General features: G+C 44.4%; 1 protein-coding gene and 1 long non-coding RNA gene across 2 annotated transcripts; both read right to left on the reverse strand.

Moving 5' to 3' along the window:
* Positions 1–163: 163 nt before the first annotated feature.
* On the reverse strand, positions 164–2,223 carry COX6A1 (cytochrome c oxidase subunit 6A1). Its single transcript, XM_019727847.3, has 3 exons — positions 2,063–2,223; positions 1,774–1,916; positions 164–441 (listed from the first exon to the last, which is right to left on the reverse strand). The coding sequence occupies exons 1-3, from the start codon at positions 2,163–2,165 to the stop codon at positions 358–360; spliced, it is 330 nt and encodes a 109-aa protein (XP_019583406.1). The 5' UTR covers positions 2,166–2,223; the 3' UTR covers positions 164–357.
* Positions 2,224–3,775: 1,552 nt separating this feature from the next.
* LOC141569178 (uncharacterized) lies at positions 3,776–11,505 on the reverse strand. The gene is made up of 3 exons (XR_012492628.2): positions 11,361–11,505; positions 7,028–7,203; positions 3,776–3,869 (listed from the first exon to the last, which is right to left on the reverse strand). It is a non-coding gene; the product is annotated as an uncharacterized LOC141569178 (long non-coding RNA).
* Positions 11,506–18,446: the final 6,941 nt, after the last annotated feature.

Here is an 18,446-nt window from a genome sequence, read left to right on the forward strand (position 1 = left end):
TACTTAACTAGCTCTACTTTTGCTTTATGCCCCCCAGGCACTAGAAACCAAGGACAGGCCTGTTAACACTGTTATTCAGAGGCCTGAATTGGACCTGAAAACAGCAGAAATAACACGAATGCTAATTTTTGAAGGAAAAACACCAAAGAATGCAATTCTCAGCTCATGACCAATCTAAAGTTGTTTATTTAAGCCACCTCCTGCCATAAGCAAAGGGATGGAAGATTAGTACACTGGTCATCATTTTATACAGGAAAGAAGGTCAGCTTAAGGTCCCATACACTTTTCTGGTCCGTGTTCAGGGTAATGGTCCAAACCAGTGCTGTGGTCCCCAGTGGGTAGTGGTCCAGGTTCTCTTTATTCATCTTCATAGCCGGTCGGAAGCGGATTCAAATGAGCGTTATGGAATAGAGTATGGTTACCATCTCCCCAGGGAAAGGGCTGTAGAATGAAGATGCCAATTAGGATATTCCAGAAAACAGTTCAAAAATACCACTGCCACGAACTGCTTAAAATAGATAGGGTGACAGCTAATACGTAAAAACTAATGGTAGGTAGTCCTTTAACTACTGGCATGTTTCAGCCTTCCCCTAATTTAAGGGCGCACATAACTTCCAGGAGAGCCCTTTAAGTAGACATTAGGAAAAGCAAGCTCAAGTTCGGTACTCATGAACCTCCCCCTGGTAAGTAGTCTATCGGTGCTGTGTTTATGAAAGTATAATCCTCAAATCACCAGTATCAGAATGGCAGAGGTGGGTGTGGGGGAGATACTAATTTAAATGCAGGTGCCTGAGCTCCATTCCAGACCTGAAACAAACTTCTGTACTGGAAACTGCAACCGACCCTCCTCAATTATTTTGCATGCTACCTTTGAAAAGCATTGCTCTAGGGCAGTGGTTTCCAGCCCAGGATGATTCTGTCCCTCAAGGACACTGGGCAGTATCTGGAGGCATGTGGGGGAGGGTGGGGTACTACTGGCATCTAGTGGGTAGAGGTTAAGGATGCTGCTAAACATCCTACAACTCACTGGATGGCCCTCATCCCTAAAAGAATTATCCGTCCCCAAATATCAATAGTACTAAAATGGAAAAACCTTGCTGTATGACTTCTAATTCTACTGTACAAGGGTGAATGGGGCTCAAAAACTCAAAAATTCTTCCTGAATCTAAGAATCTAGATTAAGTTTCTATGAAGTCACTGCTACCTGGGCTAAGTGATGTAAGAGTTATTAAAGAACCAGAAGAGGCTCTTGTTAAGAATACTTACACAATGGTTATAATGAAAAACACATGATTGTAATATATCTACATCAACAGCCAAAGGATAAAACAGTTATGATAACTAACGTAGAGGCGGGGAATAGGAAAAGCTGCCAGTCTCTTCATATGCAGCTACTACCTGTCAGATAGATACCTCCATGCCCAGGTCCTAATAGGTGAACCACCTTCCAACTGCCAGTCTAAGAATTTCCCAAACCTCCAAGTTTTCTACAACCGACGGCTGTTTGAGAACATTTTTCAGAAGGCCGAAGGTGAGATGAATCAGAGAAAAGGAAAACCGAAGGGCACTTACTGTATGACTTTGAAAAACAAACAGCCGTGATTCCATCCACCCCCGTTTCCCTTCCGTAAAACCGGATAAAATAAAAACTGAAGATACTGAGAAATTGTACACACCCGGCAATCACGCTTTTAGAGAATGAAGAATTTGGACAAGGGCATTTGGAATAAAAAGGAGAACGGACACTTCAAGAGACTGCAAGAGCGCACGTACCTTGGACCTGATGCGGAGATGGGGGTAGGCGACGAACTCGGGTCTCTCGTGCTCTCCCTGGTGCGACTTCAGGAAGACGTTCAGCATGCTCACTGCCACCCCGGGGAGCGCGACGAAGTAGGTGAGGGCCTTCCACATGCGAGCTGCGGAGGGGTACGACGGCTCAGGCCTGGCGGGGGCCCGCCCGGGTCTCATCCCCCTCCCGCAAAGCCTCCAGCCAAGGTCACAGTCCAGCGCCGACTCTCGGGAGTCGCGCTGAGGCCCGCCCCGCCGACCACAGCCCCAGTACCTGAGCCCTCCTCGCCGTGGGCGCCACTCGACATAAGCCGCGCCAGCTGTGGCTGGAACCGACCTAGCAGCCCAGAAAACCGGGACACAGCTCCCGCCGCCATTTTTTACGAGGATCAGCGCAGCGCCGGAAGGGAAGCAGAAAGACAGGCTGCGGAGGCGGGACCACAACCTCAAAGGAAGTGCCTATTGGGTGGCGCCTGCGCACTCTCCTCGGGACCGACCCTGACCTTGTCAAAAAGGTTGGAGCCGCGGAGCTGGAGGGAGCATGCGCTCTGCACCTCCCGTGTGCACCCCTCCTTCCTACCGTCCCCACCCTGGTGAGGCGAAGCGCAAAAGAAAGTTTTGTGGAGAGGACCCTGGCATCTAGGATGGCTCCCTTCGTTGGAGTCCGTGGACAGCAACGGAAGGTTCCCAGCACAAACCACCCTGCCTAAAATGCCATTTCCACTCCTCCCCATTCTCTGACCCTGCATTGTTTTCTCAGGGCACCTGACATAATAATCGTCATCATCATTATTATTTTGTCTGTTTCCCCTGATAGAATATAAACTCTGATGCCGAGAGTGCCCCACTGCAGCGTTCCCAGATTCTGGAATGGTGCTTGGCACAGAGCAGGTGCGCAACGCAAATTTACTGAATGAATGAATGAGTGAATGAATAAATGAATGGCAACGGGGAAACAAACATTGGCATCTGCTGTATTTTGGCTCGACAATTCTCGCCCCCTCCGCCCCTCGTTTCTTCTTTTTTCTTCCTAGTACTCTTCTAAAAATTGTTTTAAAAATAAAAGTTTAAAATTACATACATAAAAGAAAACTAAACTTTTTGATCATAGGTACCTTTAAGAATATAATAAAAGCTATGAACCCTTTTCCCCCAAAAAATGCACCTGCTTCCAAGCACACACAGTTTAGCAGACAATGTTGGGGGAAGTAGGTACCAGAAAGTACATCTAGAGACTCCCGAAGAGACCTTGTGCCTCAGGTCAAGAATGCCTGAGAGAAGAACAAGCAGGGACACTAGTGTGGGAAGACTGGGTTCACATCTTGTTTCCTTCCCTTACAGCTGTGTGAACTTGGGCAAATTAGATAAAACGAATGCTTTATGGTCATGCAGTTTCATAAAGACAAACATTTAGGATCATATTACTAGAGTACTAGAGCTTCACAATCTCATCTAGCATTAGCTCTTTCACTGAGTAGCCTGGGTTCTAACATGTGATGGTGCAATCAGGGTCATCAAATCCCATCAAATCTCTCTCTCTCTCTCTCTCTCTCTCTCTCTCTCTCTCTCTCTCTCTCTCTCTCTCTCTCTCTCACACACACACACACACACACACACAATTTTATATCCAATCTATCAACCAATATTGACAGCTCTTCCTTCAGACATATCTAGAATCTGACCACTTCTTACTACCTACTACTACCAATTTAATGAAAGGTGTTACCTCTCACCTGGACAATTGCAAGAGCCTCCTAACTCCTCTTCATTCTACCTGGTCCCCCTACAAGTCTATTCTCTACATGGGATCCTGTAAAACCTGTCAGATCATTTTCCTCCTCTGCTCAAAATTTTCTAATGACTCCCATCTTCTTCAGAGTAAATGCCAAAGTCCTTATAGTGGGCTGTCAGGCTCTACACATCCTGCCCCCCCACCTTTTTGACATCACCCCCTCTACCTGCCCCCTTGTCCACTTCACTCCAGTTACCTTGGCCTTCTTGCCTTTCCTTGAACATTCCAGGCACACTCCTGCCACAGGACATTTGCACACGCTCATTTCTCTGTCTGGAAGAGTTTACACCTGGAAGATAGCCCCATGAATTATTTCCTTATTTCAATCAGGGGTCTGCTCTGCAGTCATCTTATCAGAAAGGTTTTCCTAGACTACCCTGAACTGAAATAACTCTTCCCTACCCTGACACTTTATCCTCATTACTGTGCCTTCTCTGTCTTCATAGCACTTACCACCATCTGCCATATTAAATATTTATTGGTTTATTGTCTGCCTTCCTTCACCAAACACCACGGGGCAGGGACGATGTTTTGTTCACTGGTGTGACCCCAGCACTTGGCACATGATAGACACTCATTGAAAATACATTAATCCTAACCCGGATCTTGTGAGCTAGATACTATTCCCCCCCATTTTTCAGAGACTCTGAACTTTAGGCAAGTGGTGGACCCAGGCATTCTGGGACTCAAGTAAATTATTTTAACCTCAAATCCATACAGACTTTGCTTTAGGTCGAGCGAAACCAACTCCAAGAGGTCACCCTGTCAAGCTCATACTGATAGGACACTCTGAATCAGGATTAGCAAGAAAAGGAACAACTATTTAATTTCTGTCTTCAGTGGGTTTAGAAAGAAAAATATTTCAAGTCATGGGGTACCTTGAGAATACACAGAACCATCCAATGTGTCCTCAGGGTACAATTCCAGGCATGTGCCCCTCCCTCACCGTGACTCCCAGTGTATCAGGCCTCTCTGTGCAGGGAGCTGCCCCAAGGCCATGGCCAGCCAGCCTGGATTTGACGTCATCCTCTCTGGCAGCTGGTGATATTTACGTTTGTACTGAAGCCACTAAAGCTCTCTCTGATGCTCTATTTCCTTGAAATAGGGAGCTCGTGGGTGGGCACCTCGATACTAGGAACAGCTGTTGATGAGGGAGGCATTGGAGCGAAACTGGGGGAGGCTGCCCAGCCAAGGACAGGGCTTGCTTAGGGGAAAGCTTATCTGGGGCATCCTGCCCGCTACTTCTGCTGTGCTTTCTCCCAGCTAAGAGCACCTCCAGTTCCTGGACCAGGAAATATTTGTCCGCCAAGAGACTAATCCTAGGAGAAGGCACTAAGGCAGTTTTCCATGCAGACTGCAGGGGAAGCCAGGGTGTTTCGACCACCACCTCAACTCTCTGAATAACTTACGTGAGCTGCTCAACATCATTAATTCATTCATAATTAATTCACTCAAATGTGTCATTGGGCTGGGGCGACAAGACCACAGTGATCCTCACGGAACACCCAGCCTAGAGGGAGAGACTGGCGAGTAAACAGCTATTACAACCAGAGTGATGGGCTCTACAATGGGAGGCAGTACAGCATGGGCCTTGGCATCAAGTTCAAGTCCAGATTTGCTACTTAGCTATGTAATCATGGGTAAATCGAGTGAATCACCTCTTAGAGTCTCACTTGTGAATTGAAGTTATTACAAGGATTTAACAGATATTACCGTTTCCCCGAAAATAAGCTCTAATGTGTCTTTTGGAGCAAAAATTAATATAAGACCCGGTCTTATTTTACTATAAGACCACATTTTATATAATATAATATAATATAATATAATATAATATAATATAATATAATATAATATAATATAATACTGGGTCTTATATTAATTTTTGCTCCAAAATACTCATTAGAGCTGATGGTTCGGCTAGGTCTTATTTTTGGGGAAACATGGTAGCTAGCATTTATTAAACACTTAGTATGTACTGTGCCTTTCTCATGTATTAATTTGGTCATTACAACACTCTTATGAGATAGATGCGATTCTCTCTCCCCATTTTACAGATGAGAAAATCGAGGCACAAGAAGAGGTTATATCATTCGCCTGTTTCACAACCCTTTAAGTGATGGAGCCAGGATTCAAATCCAGGAAGACTGGCCTCAAAGTTTGCACATTTAACCCCTGTGCAATACTGCTTCAATAACTCAAGGGACCTTAGCACAGTGCCTGGCACAAAGTGAGTGCTCAAAAATTGTTAATGAGTATTATTGCCATGATTATGGGAAAGGGCACAGGGTCTATGGAAGCAGAACAGAGGGGCATTTAGCTGGTCTTTGGAGGGGCAGTCAGGGAAGGCTTCCTGTAATATCTAAGTCATAGCCCCTTCCCCAATACAAATATGAGTGAGTCAGGGACAAGTCTGGGTTGGGAGGGAGATGATAAGAGTTTTCCAGGCAGACATCACCACAGAGAAAAGATCTGGGTACTGTATCCAGAATTTCAAAGAGTGCCTTAAGGCTGGAAGTGTGAGGGAAGGGGCGGGGAGCAAGAACTTAAAGGGCCCTGAGGGCCATGCTGAGTTAGAATTTTATCTGCAAGGTCTGATAAGTCTTGGAGACTTGCATAGGGAGCTGGGTATGAGAGACTGTTTCTTTGGGGCCAGCAAGGTGGAGGGAGGGGCATTTGAAGCAGAATAGTGTAGCTGTGCAGGTTAGAGCACTGGATTTAGACACTGAGCCTCGTGGGTTGAGTCTCTCAGCTCTAACCCTCCCTATCCTGGAAGACAGACCAAACCATTCTCTGAAACTTCCTTTCTTCATTTATAAATGGAATTCATAACTGCCAATCTTCCAGGGATGTTGTGAGCTTAAAGGGGATTGTGTAGGTAAAGAACCTGGCATGTGGGGGTACACAGTGAAGTACACACTATTACTTATTTCTGTAGTTCCCCCCAACCCTCCACCTAGCTAGATCGTCAGTTTTTGGAGGACAGATCCCAGGCATCGTCCATCTTTCTAATCCCATAGAACATGGTGCTCAATTATTTTTCCTTACTGGTCCCTGTTTATTCTCATACACTTGTCTGCATCCAAGACTTTGCTCAGGCTGGCTTCTCTTGGATGAAAATGCCCTTCCCACCTTGCTGCCATCTCAGCCTGCACACACCCAACCAGTCCTCACTTCCTACAGGCAGCCTTTCCTGGTTACATCGTGCCCCCTGGCTTCTGAGCGCCCAGTGATATTTAAACTCACTGTACCTTGTATGAGGACTATTCAATTTTTTAAATTTCCACTCTGAGCTCCAAGAGATTCCTCACCACCACCCCTTTTTTTTTCATATTCCTCTGAATTCCTATGCAGCCAGGCACACAGCAAGCATCACAAAATAACTCAGGTTCTCAGACAAAACTGGGTTAAAATCCTGGCTCTGCTACTTTTGCTGGACACATCACTTACCTTTCTGTGTCTCAGTTTCTTCATCTGCAAAATGGGTGTATAGATGCAGACGTGAACAAAACTCACTCCATCTTTGTGTTCCTGGATTTCTTCCAGCTTTAAGTTTTCATACTGTAAACTTTGACCAACATCATTGTCCTTAGCAAGCATATCAAAGCCTTGTAGTTGATGATTATCTGTGTTCCATAAAATGTAGCCACAAATATTTTTGTTAGTGGTGATCAGAATGGCATGACAACCGAGATAAGTATCAAACTGATGATAGTATTGATTATAAACAATCATTCATCACAAGCCCACCAGGGAGTATGGTCCCTAGCACATACTGCATTCTTTGTCCCTTTGTCTTGTCAATCATAAGTACCTGAGTTATACTATTTTTAAAAGTACTGTAACAGGGGTCTCGTAGCAGAGAATAATTTATGCAGAATTTCTGGGTCATCTGTCTGCTCCAACCCTACATCCATGTAAGTAAATTACCCTGTAATAAATTCTATTATATTCTATGGAGTTGCCTGCATCATTTTTCAGTATGAAGATACCTTTTCATTGCGGTGGCCATTACACCTTTACCCCACCGTCAGACAATGGGGAAAATCGTAGTACCTACCTAATAAGGTTGTTGGGAGGACTGAACGTGATGATGTGTATAAAAACACTTAGGACCTTGCTCAACAAATAGCAGCAGTTCATATCATATTATTATTATCCATCACCTATGGTTACATTAGGTCAAAAACAAAGCTGGTGTATAGTATGAGAAATGTATCAATAAAGCTGTTAAACACAATAAAGCAGGCAATGTATGTTTCCATTTTTGTAAAATGCATAGAAAAGTACTGTAAGAGCTCTACACACATGTTACCAGAAGTTATGTCTATGTTTTAATTTTTTAAATTTCTACAATTAAGTTCGCAAACTCATCCTAGAAAAAGTGCTGCATACCTCATTGCTGAATATCACTACGGCCACCTTCCAAGTACTCCCCTTGGGAAGCTATGCACAGACACCCTTCCAAGCAATTTTGGAACTCTTTCTGGAATGGCCATCAGAGCTGTTGTCGTATCACCCTTGATGTCCTAAATGTCATCAAAATGTCTTCCTTTCAATATTTCCTTTACCTTTAGGTAAACAAAGAAGTCACTGGGGGCCAGATCAGGTGAGTAGGGAGGGTGCCCCAATACAGTGATTTGTTTACTGGCTACAAACTCCCTTTGCTTTTGCTCCTTTGGGACCATTTCTGCACACACCTTTCTCATGCCAAGATTTTCAGTTAAGATTTTCCTAACTGTTTCTCTATCGATGTTTATTTGCTCTGCCATGCTTCTCACAGTCAGGATTTTGACGCACAATTCGACGAATTTTTATACTGTTTTTGTCAGTTCTGTTCATTACTGGCCGCCCTGACCGCTCTTCATCAGTGACACATTCTCTCCGCTCAGAAACATGTTTAATCCATTTGTACAGTGCTGTTTCCTTCATGGCATTATCTCCATAAACTTGGACTAACATGTCGCTGATTTCACTTCCACTCTTGCCACGTTTAACAAGACATTTAATGCTTGTTCATTGCTCTAATTCAAGCTCAGACATACTCCCCACGGCACATAAAAACACGCAACAACAATAATGAACCCCACTCAGCAAGGCACCGCCACATGTCGACAGGAACACAGCTCTGAGACACTGATATACCAAGGTTATGAAACCTTACCGAGCCTTTTGTACAGTGCTGCCAATGTAAGTGAACGGTGGCAAGTTCATGAACTTAATTGTCATATCTCGTATATATTACTTGTGTTAAAAGAACAAAGTCTTTCACCAAAAAGCAGATTATGAAGTTGCTACCAGCACTTCCGTTGCTGATACTCCTCCCATTAGACTGTAAGCCTCATCAGGGCAGGGACCCCTTTCGCCTGGCACAGAAAAGGCGCTGAGTAAGCACTGACAGAACAATGACCGGATGGGGGCTTCTCTGGCACCCGCGCCTGCAGTACCGCTCTCGCCCTGTGGGTGGCAGGCTCCGCATGTGAGGGCGCCACCAACGAGTCTGGTCAGACAGGAGTCAGGCCTGCGACCTTCAGCGTGGCTGTCTGGTCTCAGGATCCTTGAAAGAGGGAGGGAGGTGGAAACTGTGAGAGATAAAAAGAGCCGAGCCGGACCTCAGGGACTCTTTCTTGAAGCCTTGCCTCAGAGACTTCTCCTGCATCTACCCCGGTTTGGAACAAGAGGAAACTCTTGAGAATGCCCTCCCCACCCCACCTCACCCCTCGGTGGAGAGAAGAGAGGAGAGACTGGAAGCCTCCCTGGGCTGGGAGACTGAGAAAGAGAGAGAGGCTGTCCTGAAAATACTTATCTTCATAACATAACTCACAAGGTGAGGCACTTGGCAGTTGCCTACCTGCCCCCACCCAGTGGGTCTTCGAATTTGGGAGGGAGGTGTGTTAGCATACCCATTTTGCAGAGGAGGGCCATGGTGGTTTAGAGAGTAGCTGCCAGCTTGGAGAGACAGACTTCAGTTGTGTCTGATTCCAACACCCGTCCCTTGACCCACCCCTGTGTGTCAAGTTGAGACCTCCTTGGGGGAGAGGGGGTGCCCATCCAACTGACTATTATTAATTATTAATACTAATAGCACCTATTTAGCCTATCCCTAGTGCAGTGCGGGCACTTGACATATCTCATGAAAACCTTCCAACAACCCATAAAGTGATCTCATTTTATAGATGAGGAAACGGAGCCTCAGAGAGGCGAAACTGACACAGTGAGAGACAAGCCTGACAGAGCCAAGATTCAAATGCCCTTTAAATGACCCAAAAATCTTTGCTTTCAAACAGTACATGTTTTTTTCTTAGTAATTATTCAAGTATTGAAGTATTGAATGGGTAACACGTCTATATGGTTTAAATTACAAAGAAAAAAAAAAGATAAAGATAAAGGAAAAGCCTCACCATCCCTCTCCTCTGGCCACCCAGTTTCACTTCAAAGAAAATTGCCATACTAGATTTTTCTGAGGATCCTTCTAGAAATAATTGGTGCAGAGACGAACACCTATTCTAGTGCCTTTCACACACTCACCACTGATGTTCTAAAATATAGGAAGGACAAAGTTATCTTCTTCTGGAACTGAGGTAATTCCTCTTCACTAACTCCTTGGATTGGCAGGTAGGGCCTCCCAGGGACATCTCCACCTACTTTATGTGTCAACCACATACGAGGCCTGACAATTAAGTTCGCGAACTTGTTGCAATGATGTTGCTAACCTTTTTTGATATCAGAAGGATTACTCATTATGAATTTGTACCAACTGGGCAAACAGTTCTCCAAGTTTACTATTTGGAAGTGCTGGAAAGGCTGCGTGAAAAAGTTAGACAACCTGAACTTTTCACCAACAATTCATGGTTCTTGCATCACAACAATGCACCAGCTCACACAGCACTGTCTGTGAGGGAGTTTTTAGCCAGTAAACAAATAACTGTATTGGAACACCCTCCCTGTTCACCTGATCTGGCCCCCAATGACTTTTTCCTTTACCTGAAGATAAAGGAAATATTGAAAGGATGACATTCAGGACATCAAGGGTAATACGACAACAGCTCTGATGGCCATTCCAGAAAAAGAGTTCCAAGATTGCTTGGAAAGGTGGACTAGGGCCTGGCGTTGGTGCATAGCTTCCCAAGGGGAGTATTTGGAAGGTGACCATAGTGATATTCAGCAATGAGGTAGGTAGCACTTTTTCTTTCTTTTTTTTCCTCCATTTTTTTTAAGTTTATTGGGGTGACAATTGTTAATAAAATTACATAGATTTCAGGTGTACAATTCTGTATTACATCATCTATAAATCCCATTGTGTGTTCACCACCCAGAGTCAGTTCTCCTCCCATCACCATATATTTGTTCGGTAGCACTTTTTCTAAGATGCATTTGCAAACTTAATTGTTTGACCTCGTAGGTCTTCTCAGAGCTCTGTATCATGTCTTCATCTTCCCAGCCTCCTTGTCTCCAGCTTCTCTCCAACTGCTCCATCTATTTTGATGTCTTTACCCGTTGAGGCTCCCCAGCCAGAATATACTCCCCTCCCTCTGTGCTCCCAGAGGCACAGCTAGCATCTCTGTTTTAACACATTTCATTGTACCATATGTGATGGATGGTTGTCTCCATGCCTGGCTGTCCTACTAGATTATCATTTCAGGCGTCTGTTGTCATTGGCTAGGTGGCCATATATAATGGTGCTACCATCCACCCAGTCCCCAAGCTAACAAACTAAGAGTCAGTCTTTCTCCTTGCCTCCTCTTTCATTCTCACATCCAACCAACCACCAAGTGGATTTTACCTTAGAAATGTCTCTCCAATTTTCTCCATCTCTGCGAAGTCATGGCCACCATTCTCTCTCTCCTGGACAATTGCAGTAGCCTACGGGCTGGTCTCTCTACTTACAGCTTCACCCTCTCCAATCTATTATCCACACAGCGGCCAGGGTGCTTCTTCTAAAATGCAAATCTGGCCACAGCACCACTCCTCTTTGCAATCCTTCAGTGTCGGCCTGTTCCCTTAGGATACAACCCAAATGTTTTACTGTGACACAGTAAAATTGACACAGCTAGAGACAAGCCCGACAGAGCCAAGATTCAAATGCTCCTTGAATGACCCCAAAGTCATTCAAGGATACAATCACTGCCTATCTCCACCATTTTTACTAAGGTCGCCTCATTCATCCCTCGAGCTAGCCTTCTTTCTGTTTCTGAAATATGCCGTGCCCCTTCCGACCTCAGGGCCTTGGCTCATGCTGTTCCCTCTGCCAGGAGTACACTTCCCACTCCTCATTTCACTACTTCTAAGAAGCCTGGGAGCTTTGTGAGAGCAAGGACCTTGTCTGTCTTGCTTACTCCTGTATCCCAATGCCAAACAGTGCCTGACACAAACCGGATGCTTAATCAGTACTTTTGAAATGAAGTCATTCTGCTTCTTTAAGTTTGACACAACTCTTGGACTCTACCATGCAATAAAATGTCATGTCTTCTGTCTTTATCTATTAGGTTGGTGCAAAAGTAATGTCGGTTTTTGCAATTATTTTTAACCTTTTAAACTGCAATTACATTGACACCAACCTAATAACAACTTCATGTGCTCTACAGTTATATCCTGAACCCTAGCCGTGGAGTCACAACTTTTCCCATAACAGGCTGCACAGTAATAGATATTAATTGTTCTAAAAAATTTTTTACATTATAGATTGTTATTGTTATTTTGCTGTTTTTCTGACGCCAAAAGAAAAAAACGTTTGTTGGAAAAACTTCAGACAGAAATAAATTAGAAGGTCAAAGTCCTCCATGGGCCCACCCTGTAGAGCTATTGCTGATTTAAATGGCACCTGGAACCTTGTTTTCATTTGGAGACTTTTCAGAGGAGGGAAAAAACGGAGCCTGGCCAGCCTGTGAACCTGACCTTGAATGGCCAGTTTCTCTCCTTTACTTTCTAGCCCCTACTCCTCAGTTATGCACATAGCATTGATTCTGATGTTATATATACATTATCCGTGTTGAAGGTGGCACAAACGACTTTGGTGGAGAGGAGGCCTATTAAAACCTCACCAATGGTAGAGGCTGTTCTCAGGCTTAAATCAGACTGTAGGTCTCCATTCAAGTTTGTGAACATTGAATGAACTTGAATCCTGCTGTGAAATGGTGAAATTAAAACACTTGATAAAATTCCTGGTCAGACTGAACCCAGGTTTAGATCTTGCCTCCAGGGCGGCCGGATGGCTCAGTTGGTTAGAGCGCGAGCTCTCAACAACAAGGTTGCCGGTTCAATTCCTACATGGGATGGTGGGCTGCGCGCCCTGCAACTAAAGGTTGAAAATGGCAACTGGATTTGGAGCTGAACTGCGCCTTCCACAACTAGATTGAAGGACAGTAACATGGAGTTGATGGGCCCTGGAGAAACACACTGTTCCCCAATATTCCCAAATAAGTAAGCAAATCTTGCCTCCATCGCTTCCTGTGTGCCCCTGGGCAAGTCATTTGCTTTCTCTGGGCCGCCTTTCTTCATCTGTCAAATGGTAAGGATAGGATCATACTCTAGCCATATTGGCTTTCTGTTAGTTCCCTGAGCGAGCCACCTTGTTCCTACCCCAGGGCCTTTGCAACTGCTGTGCCCTCCACCACGAACCCTCTTCCCCCAGCTTGTCAGGTGGTGTGCTTCCCCTTAAATATCAGCCTTCTTGGAGAGGTTTTCCCTGGTCACTCTCACGAAAGGAGACCCTCTTTCTTTATAGCAAGTATCATATCTTTTTAATAGCACAAATCATAGTCTGCGTTGTTTCTTTATAGTTTACTTTCTTGTTCATTTCTCCCATTATAGTATAAATTCCATGAGGGCATTTAACTTGTCTTTTGTTGTTGTATGTTCAACACTGCACTCTTCCTGGAGCCTGAGTAATACCCAACATTTTCTGAGGTCCTGTGGTATGCCAGATACTCTTCTAAGCTTTTCATAGGAAAATTCATTCCATGCTCAAAAAAAAACTTGTTGGGGGATAGTAGGTACTACTATTAGCCTTTTTTGCCAGAGGAGGAAATCGAAACATTGCAAGGGTAAGTAATGTGCCCAAAGACAGAAAGTGGCTGGAAAAAGATTTGAACACAGGCTGGCCAGGGCCAGAGTCCTACTCTTACCTAAGTGTGAGTCACCAGTGGTGGCCGTGAGGGTTATTCCAAGAGGGAAGAGGTCCTGGGCTTCCTCTGTGATTGGGTGGATCTAAGAAGCAGGTGTTCTCAGCGTCCCATTACAAAGGAATTCTCCTCCACTTATTCAAATGTCACCATTTACTGCTGGCACTAAGGACTCCCGATAGAAGGACTTAGTTCAAACAAACAAAGGCTTAGCATTGACAATGGAGGTGAAAACAGCCTCCAGATTAGAGGATGATTTGGCTTCCGCTCACCATGAGTCGGCTGATAAGAGGCTTCTAACGTCCTGACAGACCACACCTCCCAGCCAGCAGGCCTGATTCCGTTCCACACCCATTCTCTTCACCCAAGATGGGATGAAGCAAAAGCTTACGTCTGAGAAAGCCCTAGAAAACCCAAGAGTCGCCCCTGATTCCTCAGGCTGCATCTGGCGCCTCTTCCACGTTCCCACAGCCGCCTGAGCACATCATTCTGCTAACTGTGAACTCCCTAAGGGCAGAGACTGGCTCCATCCTGGCTGTGTCTCTTCCCCTTCTTGGCCTGTTCACCCCATTCACCCATCAGGTCTTACCTTAAAGGTCACCTCCTCCAAGAATCCTTCCCTGGCAACCCCCATAATTTGTATAGAACACGGTTCTCTGTGTAATAATTGCTTGTTTGTCTAGGTCGCCTCACCCTCCATCCAGGGGTTCCCACACCTCAGTGTCTATAAGTCACCTGGGGAGCTTGTAAGAGGTAGATTCCAGGGCTCCAATGTCAGAGAGGCTGATTCCGGGGTCTGGAGTCCAGCCTGAGAATCTACATTGTAACAGCTTGCACCAGGAATCTAGTACGGGAGGTGTCAGAGGAATGATGCCATAAACGGAGCTGCTTGAAGGCAGGGACCATGATCACGGTGAGTCCCCGTTAGTCAGTCTGTGCCTGGCACATAGGAGGTGCTCATACATGATTGTTGAATGAATGCTTGAAGGAATGAGTGGTTGCCAGCATTGTAATACATTCTCCAAATACAGCAACTTGAATTTGGCCTTGAAAGAGCCACATGGAGGTCACACGTTTATACTCTCCTGGAATGGAGGTGGGAGAGTGTCAAAGCTCTGGGGTTCACAGGGCTCAGTTGGAAGCCAAGGACCCTACCTCCTGGCTGTGTGACCTGAGCAAGTTACTTAGTCACTCTAAGCCTCAGTTTCTTTATCTGTAAAATAGAGATGACAATCATGACTGCATCACGACGCTGTGACAAGACTAAATGAGGTAAAGCTCTCAGCACAGTGCCTGGTCCAGAGTCAGCATCCAAAAAGTTTTGGATCCTATTATTGTCATTGTTGTTGTGGTTGGTAGCATTACAACTACTAACATCAGAGATGGAAGGCACCTCAGATCCTTGAATTCAGGGGCTCCCCTCTCAGGGCTCCATAGATTACCCTCTGCTAAGGAATCTATAGTGGGCATTCAAAAGGGTGGTCCGTGAACATCTGGAAATAGAGTATAAAATTATATACCCGTATATCTATTTTCCTACGGAGGAGAGAGCCTTAACTTTCAACTACTTAAAGATGGGGAAACAATCCAGAGGGAGAAGGGGCCTTGCTCAAGTTTCTCACTTCATTCACTTATTTGTTCATTCACTCCTCATTTCATCAACCAAGCACCAAATATTTCCTGAGGGCCTCCTGTGTGCCAGAGATGAACCAGACACAGTCACTTCGTAGTCTCTATTCCCTACCTGCTAACTCTTGCCCCCAGGCATCTCCTCCTCACCTGGGAAGGGCTTCTGTTTTTATTCTGATTCTTGTGCTAACACACTGTCCTGGGGGCCGTCAGGCACTTCATCAGGTCAATCAAGGCACTTGCCCCAGTTGAATGCCTTACCATAGCTTTACTTTTGAAGCCTTTAGTTCCCTTCTCTGAGCCTCAGTTTCCCAACTTGTAGAAAGAGGGTAATCATGCCAGCTGCGCAGAGATGTTGTGAGAATTAAAGGAAAAAGATTTAAAAGTGCTTTATAAATTGTGCTATGCTGATATTAGATATTATCGGCTGGAGAGAGATGAAATAGAAATCAATAAATAATTAAGAACTGCCCCCATTCTCTCCGTTTCCAATTTTTAAAAAAAATCTGCAGTAGGGACTTTCTTACCCAACCTGGTCTGATGAGTAATTGGTAACTTTATTGAAAAAGTCCATTGAAGCAGGAAATGATAAAAAAAAAAAATTACTTACAACCTTTAAATATCCTATTTTAACTTAAAAACCTTTCACTATATATTCGTTCACCAATCTTTTGATGTAGGACCAGAGCCTCTTCTTTGAGTCTGATCTGAGTCAGCCGGTTGGCGTTCCCTCACATCTTTCTTGCATGAGCCACTCTCCCGAGTTCTAGTTTGGGCTTCTTAAAAGTTGATGTGGATCTGAAGGCCGTCGTTGTCCCGATTATTAGAATTCCATCTCCATCCTCACCCAATAGTCCTTAGTTGGCCAGGCCACACCCAACTTAACTAACTCTGCCCATCCTCAGTGGCTTATGACAAAAGTTTGTTTTTGGCTCAGATTCTATGGCCACCATGGGCCAAGCTGGGGCTTTGCTCCATCCATCTTTCTTTTCCTTCCTTCCTTCTTTCCTTTCTTCCTTCCTTCCATTTTCTCTTTTTCTTTCTTTCTTTCTTTCTTTCTTTCTTTCTTTCTTTCTTTCTTTCTTTCTTTCTTTTTTCTCTTTATCTTTTATTCTCTCTTTTTCTTTTCAATTGACTTTCTATTTAGAGCATCTTTAGATTCACAGCAATATGAGTATTAACAAGGGTACAGAATTTTTCATATACCTCCCACCTCTGCGCACGCACAGCCTCCCCCCATTCTCAACATCCCCACCAGAGTGGAACATTTGTTACAGTGGATGAACCCACACTGACACATCATTATCACCCCAAGTCCATAGTTTACAAGAGGGTTCACTCTTGGTGTTGTCCATTTGCTGGGTTTGGACAAATGTATAATGATATGTACCAACTAACTTTTTAAAATTTTTCCAAAGCATTCGACTGTGCTTATAGAAACATTACTGTGTTTCCCCGAAAATAAGACCTAGCCGGACAATCAGCGCTAATGCGTCTTTTGGAGCAAAAATTAATATAAGACTCGGTCTTACATTATAGTAAAATAAGACCAGGTCTTATACTAATTTTTGCTCCAAAAGATACATTAGAGCTGATTGTCCGGCTAGGTCTTGTTTTCGGGGAAACACAGTAGTTTTCTTTTCCCACTACTATGAGGTCAGACGATTAAGTTCGTGAACTCATCCTAGGAAAAATGCTACATACCTCATTGCTGAATATCACTATGGTCACTTTCGAAGTACTCCCCTTGGGAAGCTATGCACCGATGCCAGTGCTTAGTCCACCCTTCAAAGCAATTTTGGAACTCTTTCTCTGGAATGGCCATCAGAGCTGTCGTATTACCCTTGATGTCCTAAATGTCATCGAAATGTCTTCCTTTCAATATTTCCTTTATGTCCAGGTAAAGAAAGAAGTCATTGGGGGCCAGATCAGGTGAGTTGGGAGGATGCTCCAATACAGTTATTTGTTTACTGGCTAAAAACTCCCTCATAGACAGTGCTGTGTGAGCTGGTGCATTGTCGTGATGCGAGAGCCATGAATTGTTTGCGAAAAGTTCAGGTCGTCTCATGTTTTCATGCAGCCTTTCCAGCACTTCCAAATAGTACACTTGGTGAACTGTTTGTCCAGTTGGTACAAATTCATCATGAATAATCCCTCTGATATTAAAAAAGATTAGCCACATCATTGCAACAAGTGTGCGAACTTAATTGTCAGATCTCGTATGTCATCAATTTATCATATATAATTATGTGATTTAATAACAAGACTAGCTGATTGGAGAACCTGCCAAGCTGACTCTTGGTAAGCACACAGTCACGTGGTTAAGTCCGCAAGCAGAGTTAGTGGCTGCTGTTCATCATATGAAAGATGAGTCCACCAGCTGCCATGGGCATCACATCTTTCTGGGGTTTTGCAGCAGGCAAGGCAAGTGTTAGTTAATCCAGTGAGCCAGATCCAGTGGTTTCTTAATCCAGTGAGGTAGTTCATCCAGAAAGCTTCTACTCTACAACCAGGTATAACAAAAAGCCATCCTTCAGAGTAATTGGTGAGACTAGAGCTAATTGCGTCCTTCTTTCTGATCATTTATAGTTTCTAGTTCTTTTTTGCACCTTTAAAATGGATGAAAGTATATATGCCAAGTGCGAAATGAACTATACTAGACTTCAAATTCTTTGAATCGAGTCTATTGTAATAGGCTGGACGTGACATAACACGCATAATTGGGATAATGACAGTGGAGAAATCTTGGTATTAGCCTGTGGTTCTCAAAGTGCTCCAGAATCAGCAGCAGCAACTATTACCTGGGAACTTGTTAGAAATGCAAATTCTCGGGCTCCCCCCAGACCTGCAGCATCAGAAACTCAGGGGTGGGGCCCAGTCTTGGAACAAGCTCTCCAGGGGATTATGGTGCTCCCTCCAGTTAACAGATGCTTCACATCCTAGGTTTACCACTTAGAGGCTGTGTGATCTCAGACAAGTCACTGCATCTCTCTGAACCTGTTTCCTCTCTGGAAAGTAATAATAATAATGAACCTATTTTACAAGGTGATTGTGAACATTAAATGCGATAATCCATGTAAAATGCATAGGACAGTGCCTGCTATAGCAGGCACCCAATA

This window comes from Rhinolophus sinicus, chromosome 9 (genome assembly GCF_057876585.1).
Source record: "Rhinolophus sinicus isolate RSI-liver-muscle chromosome 9, RSI-T2T, whole genome shotgun sequence".
NCBI lineage: Eukaryota > Metazoa > Chordata > Mammalia > Chiroptera > Rhinolophidae > Rhinolophus > Rhinolophus sinicus.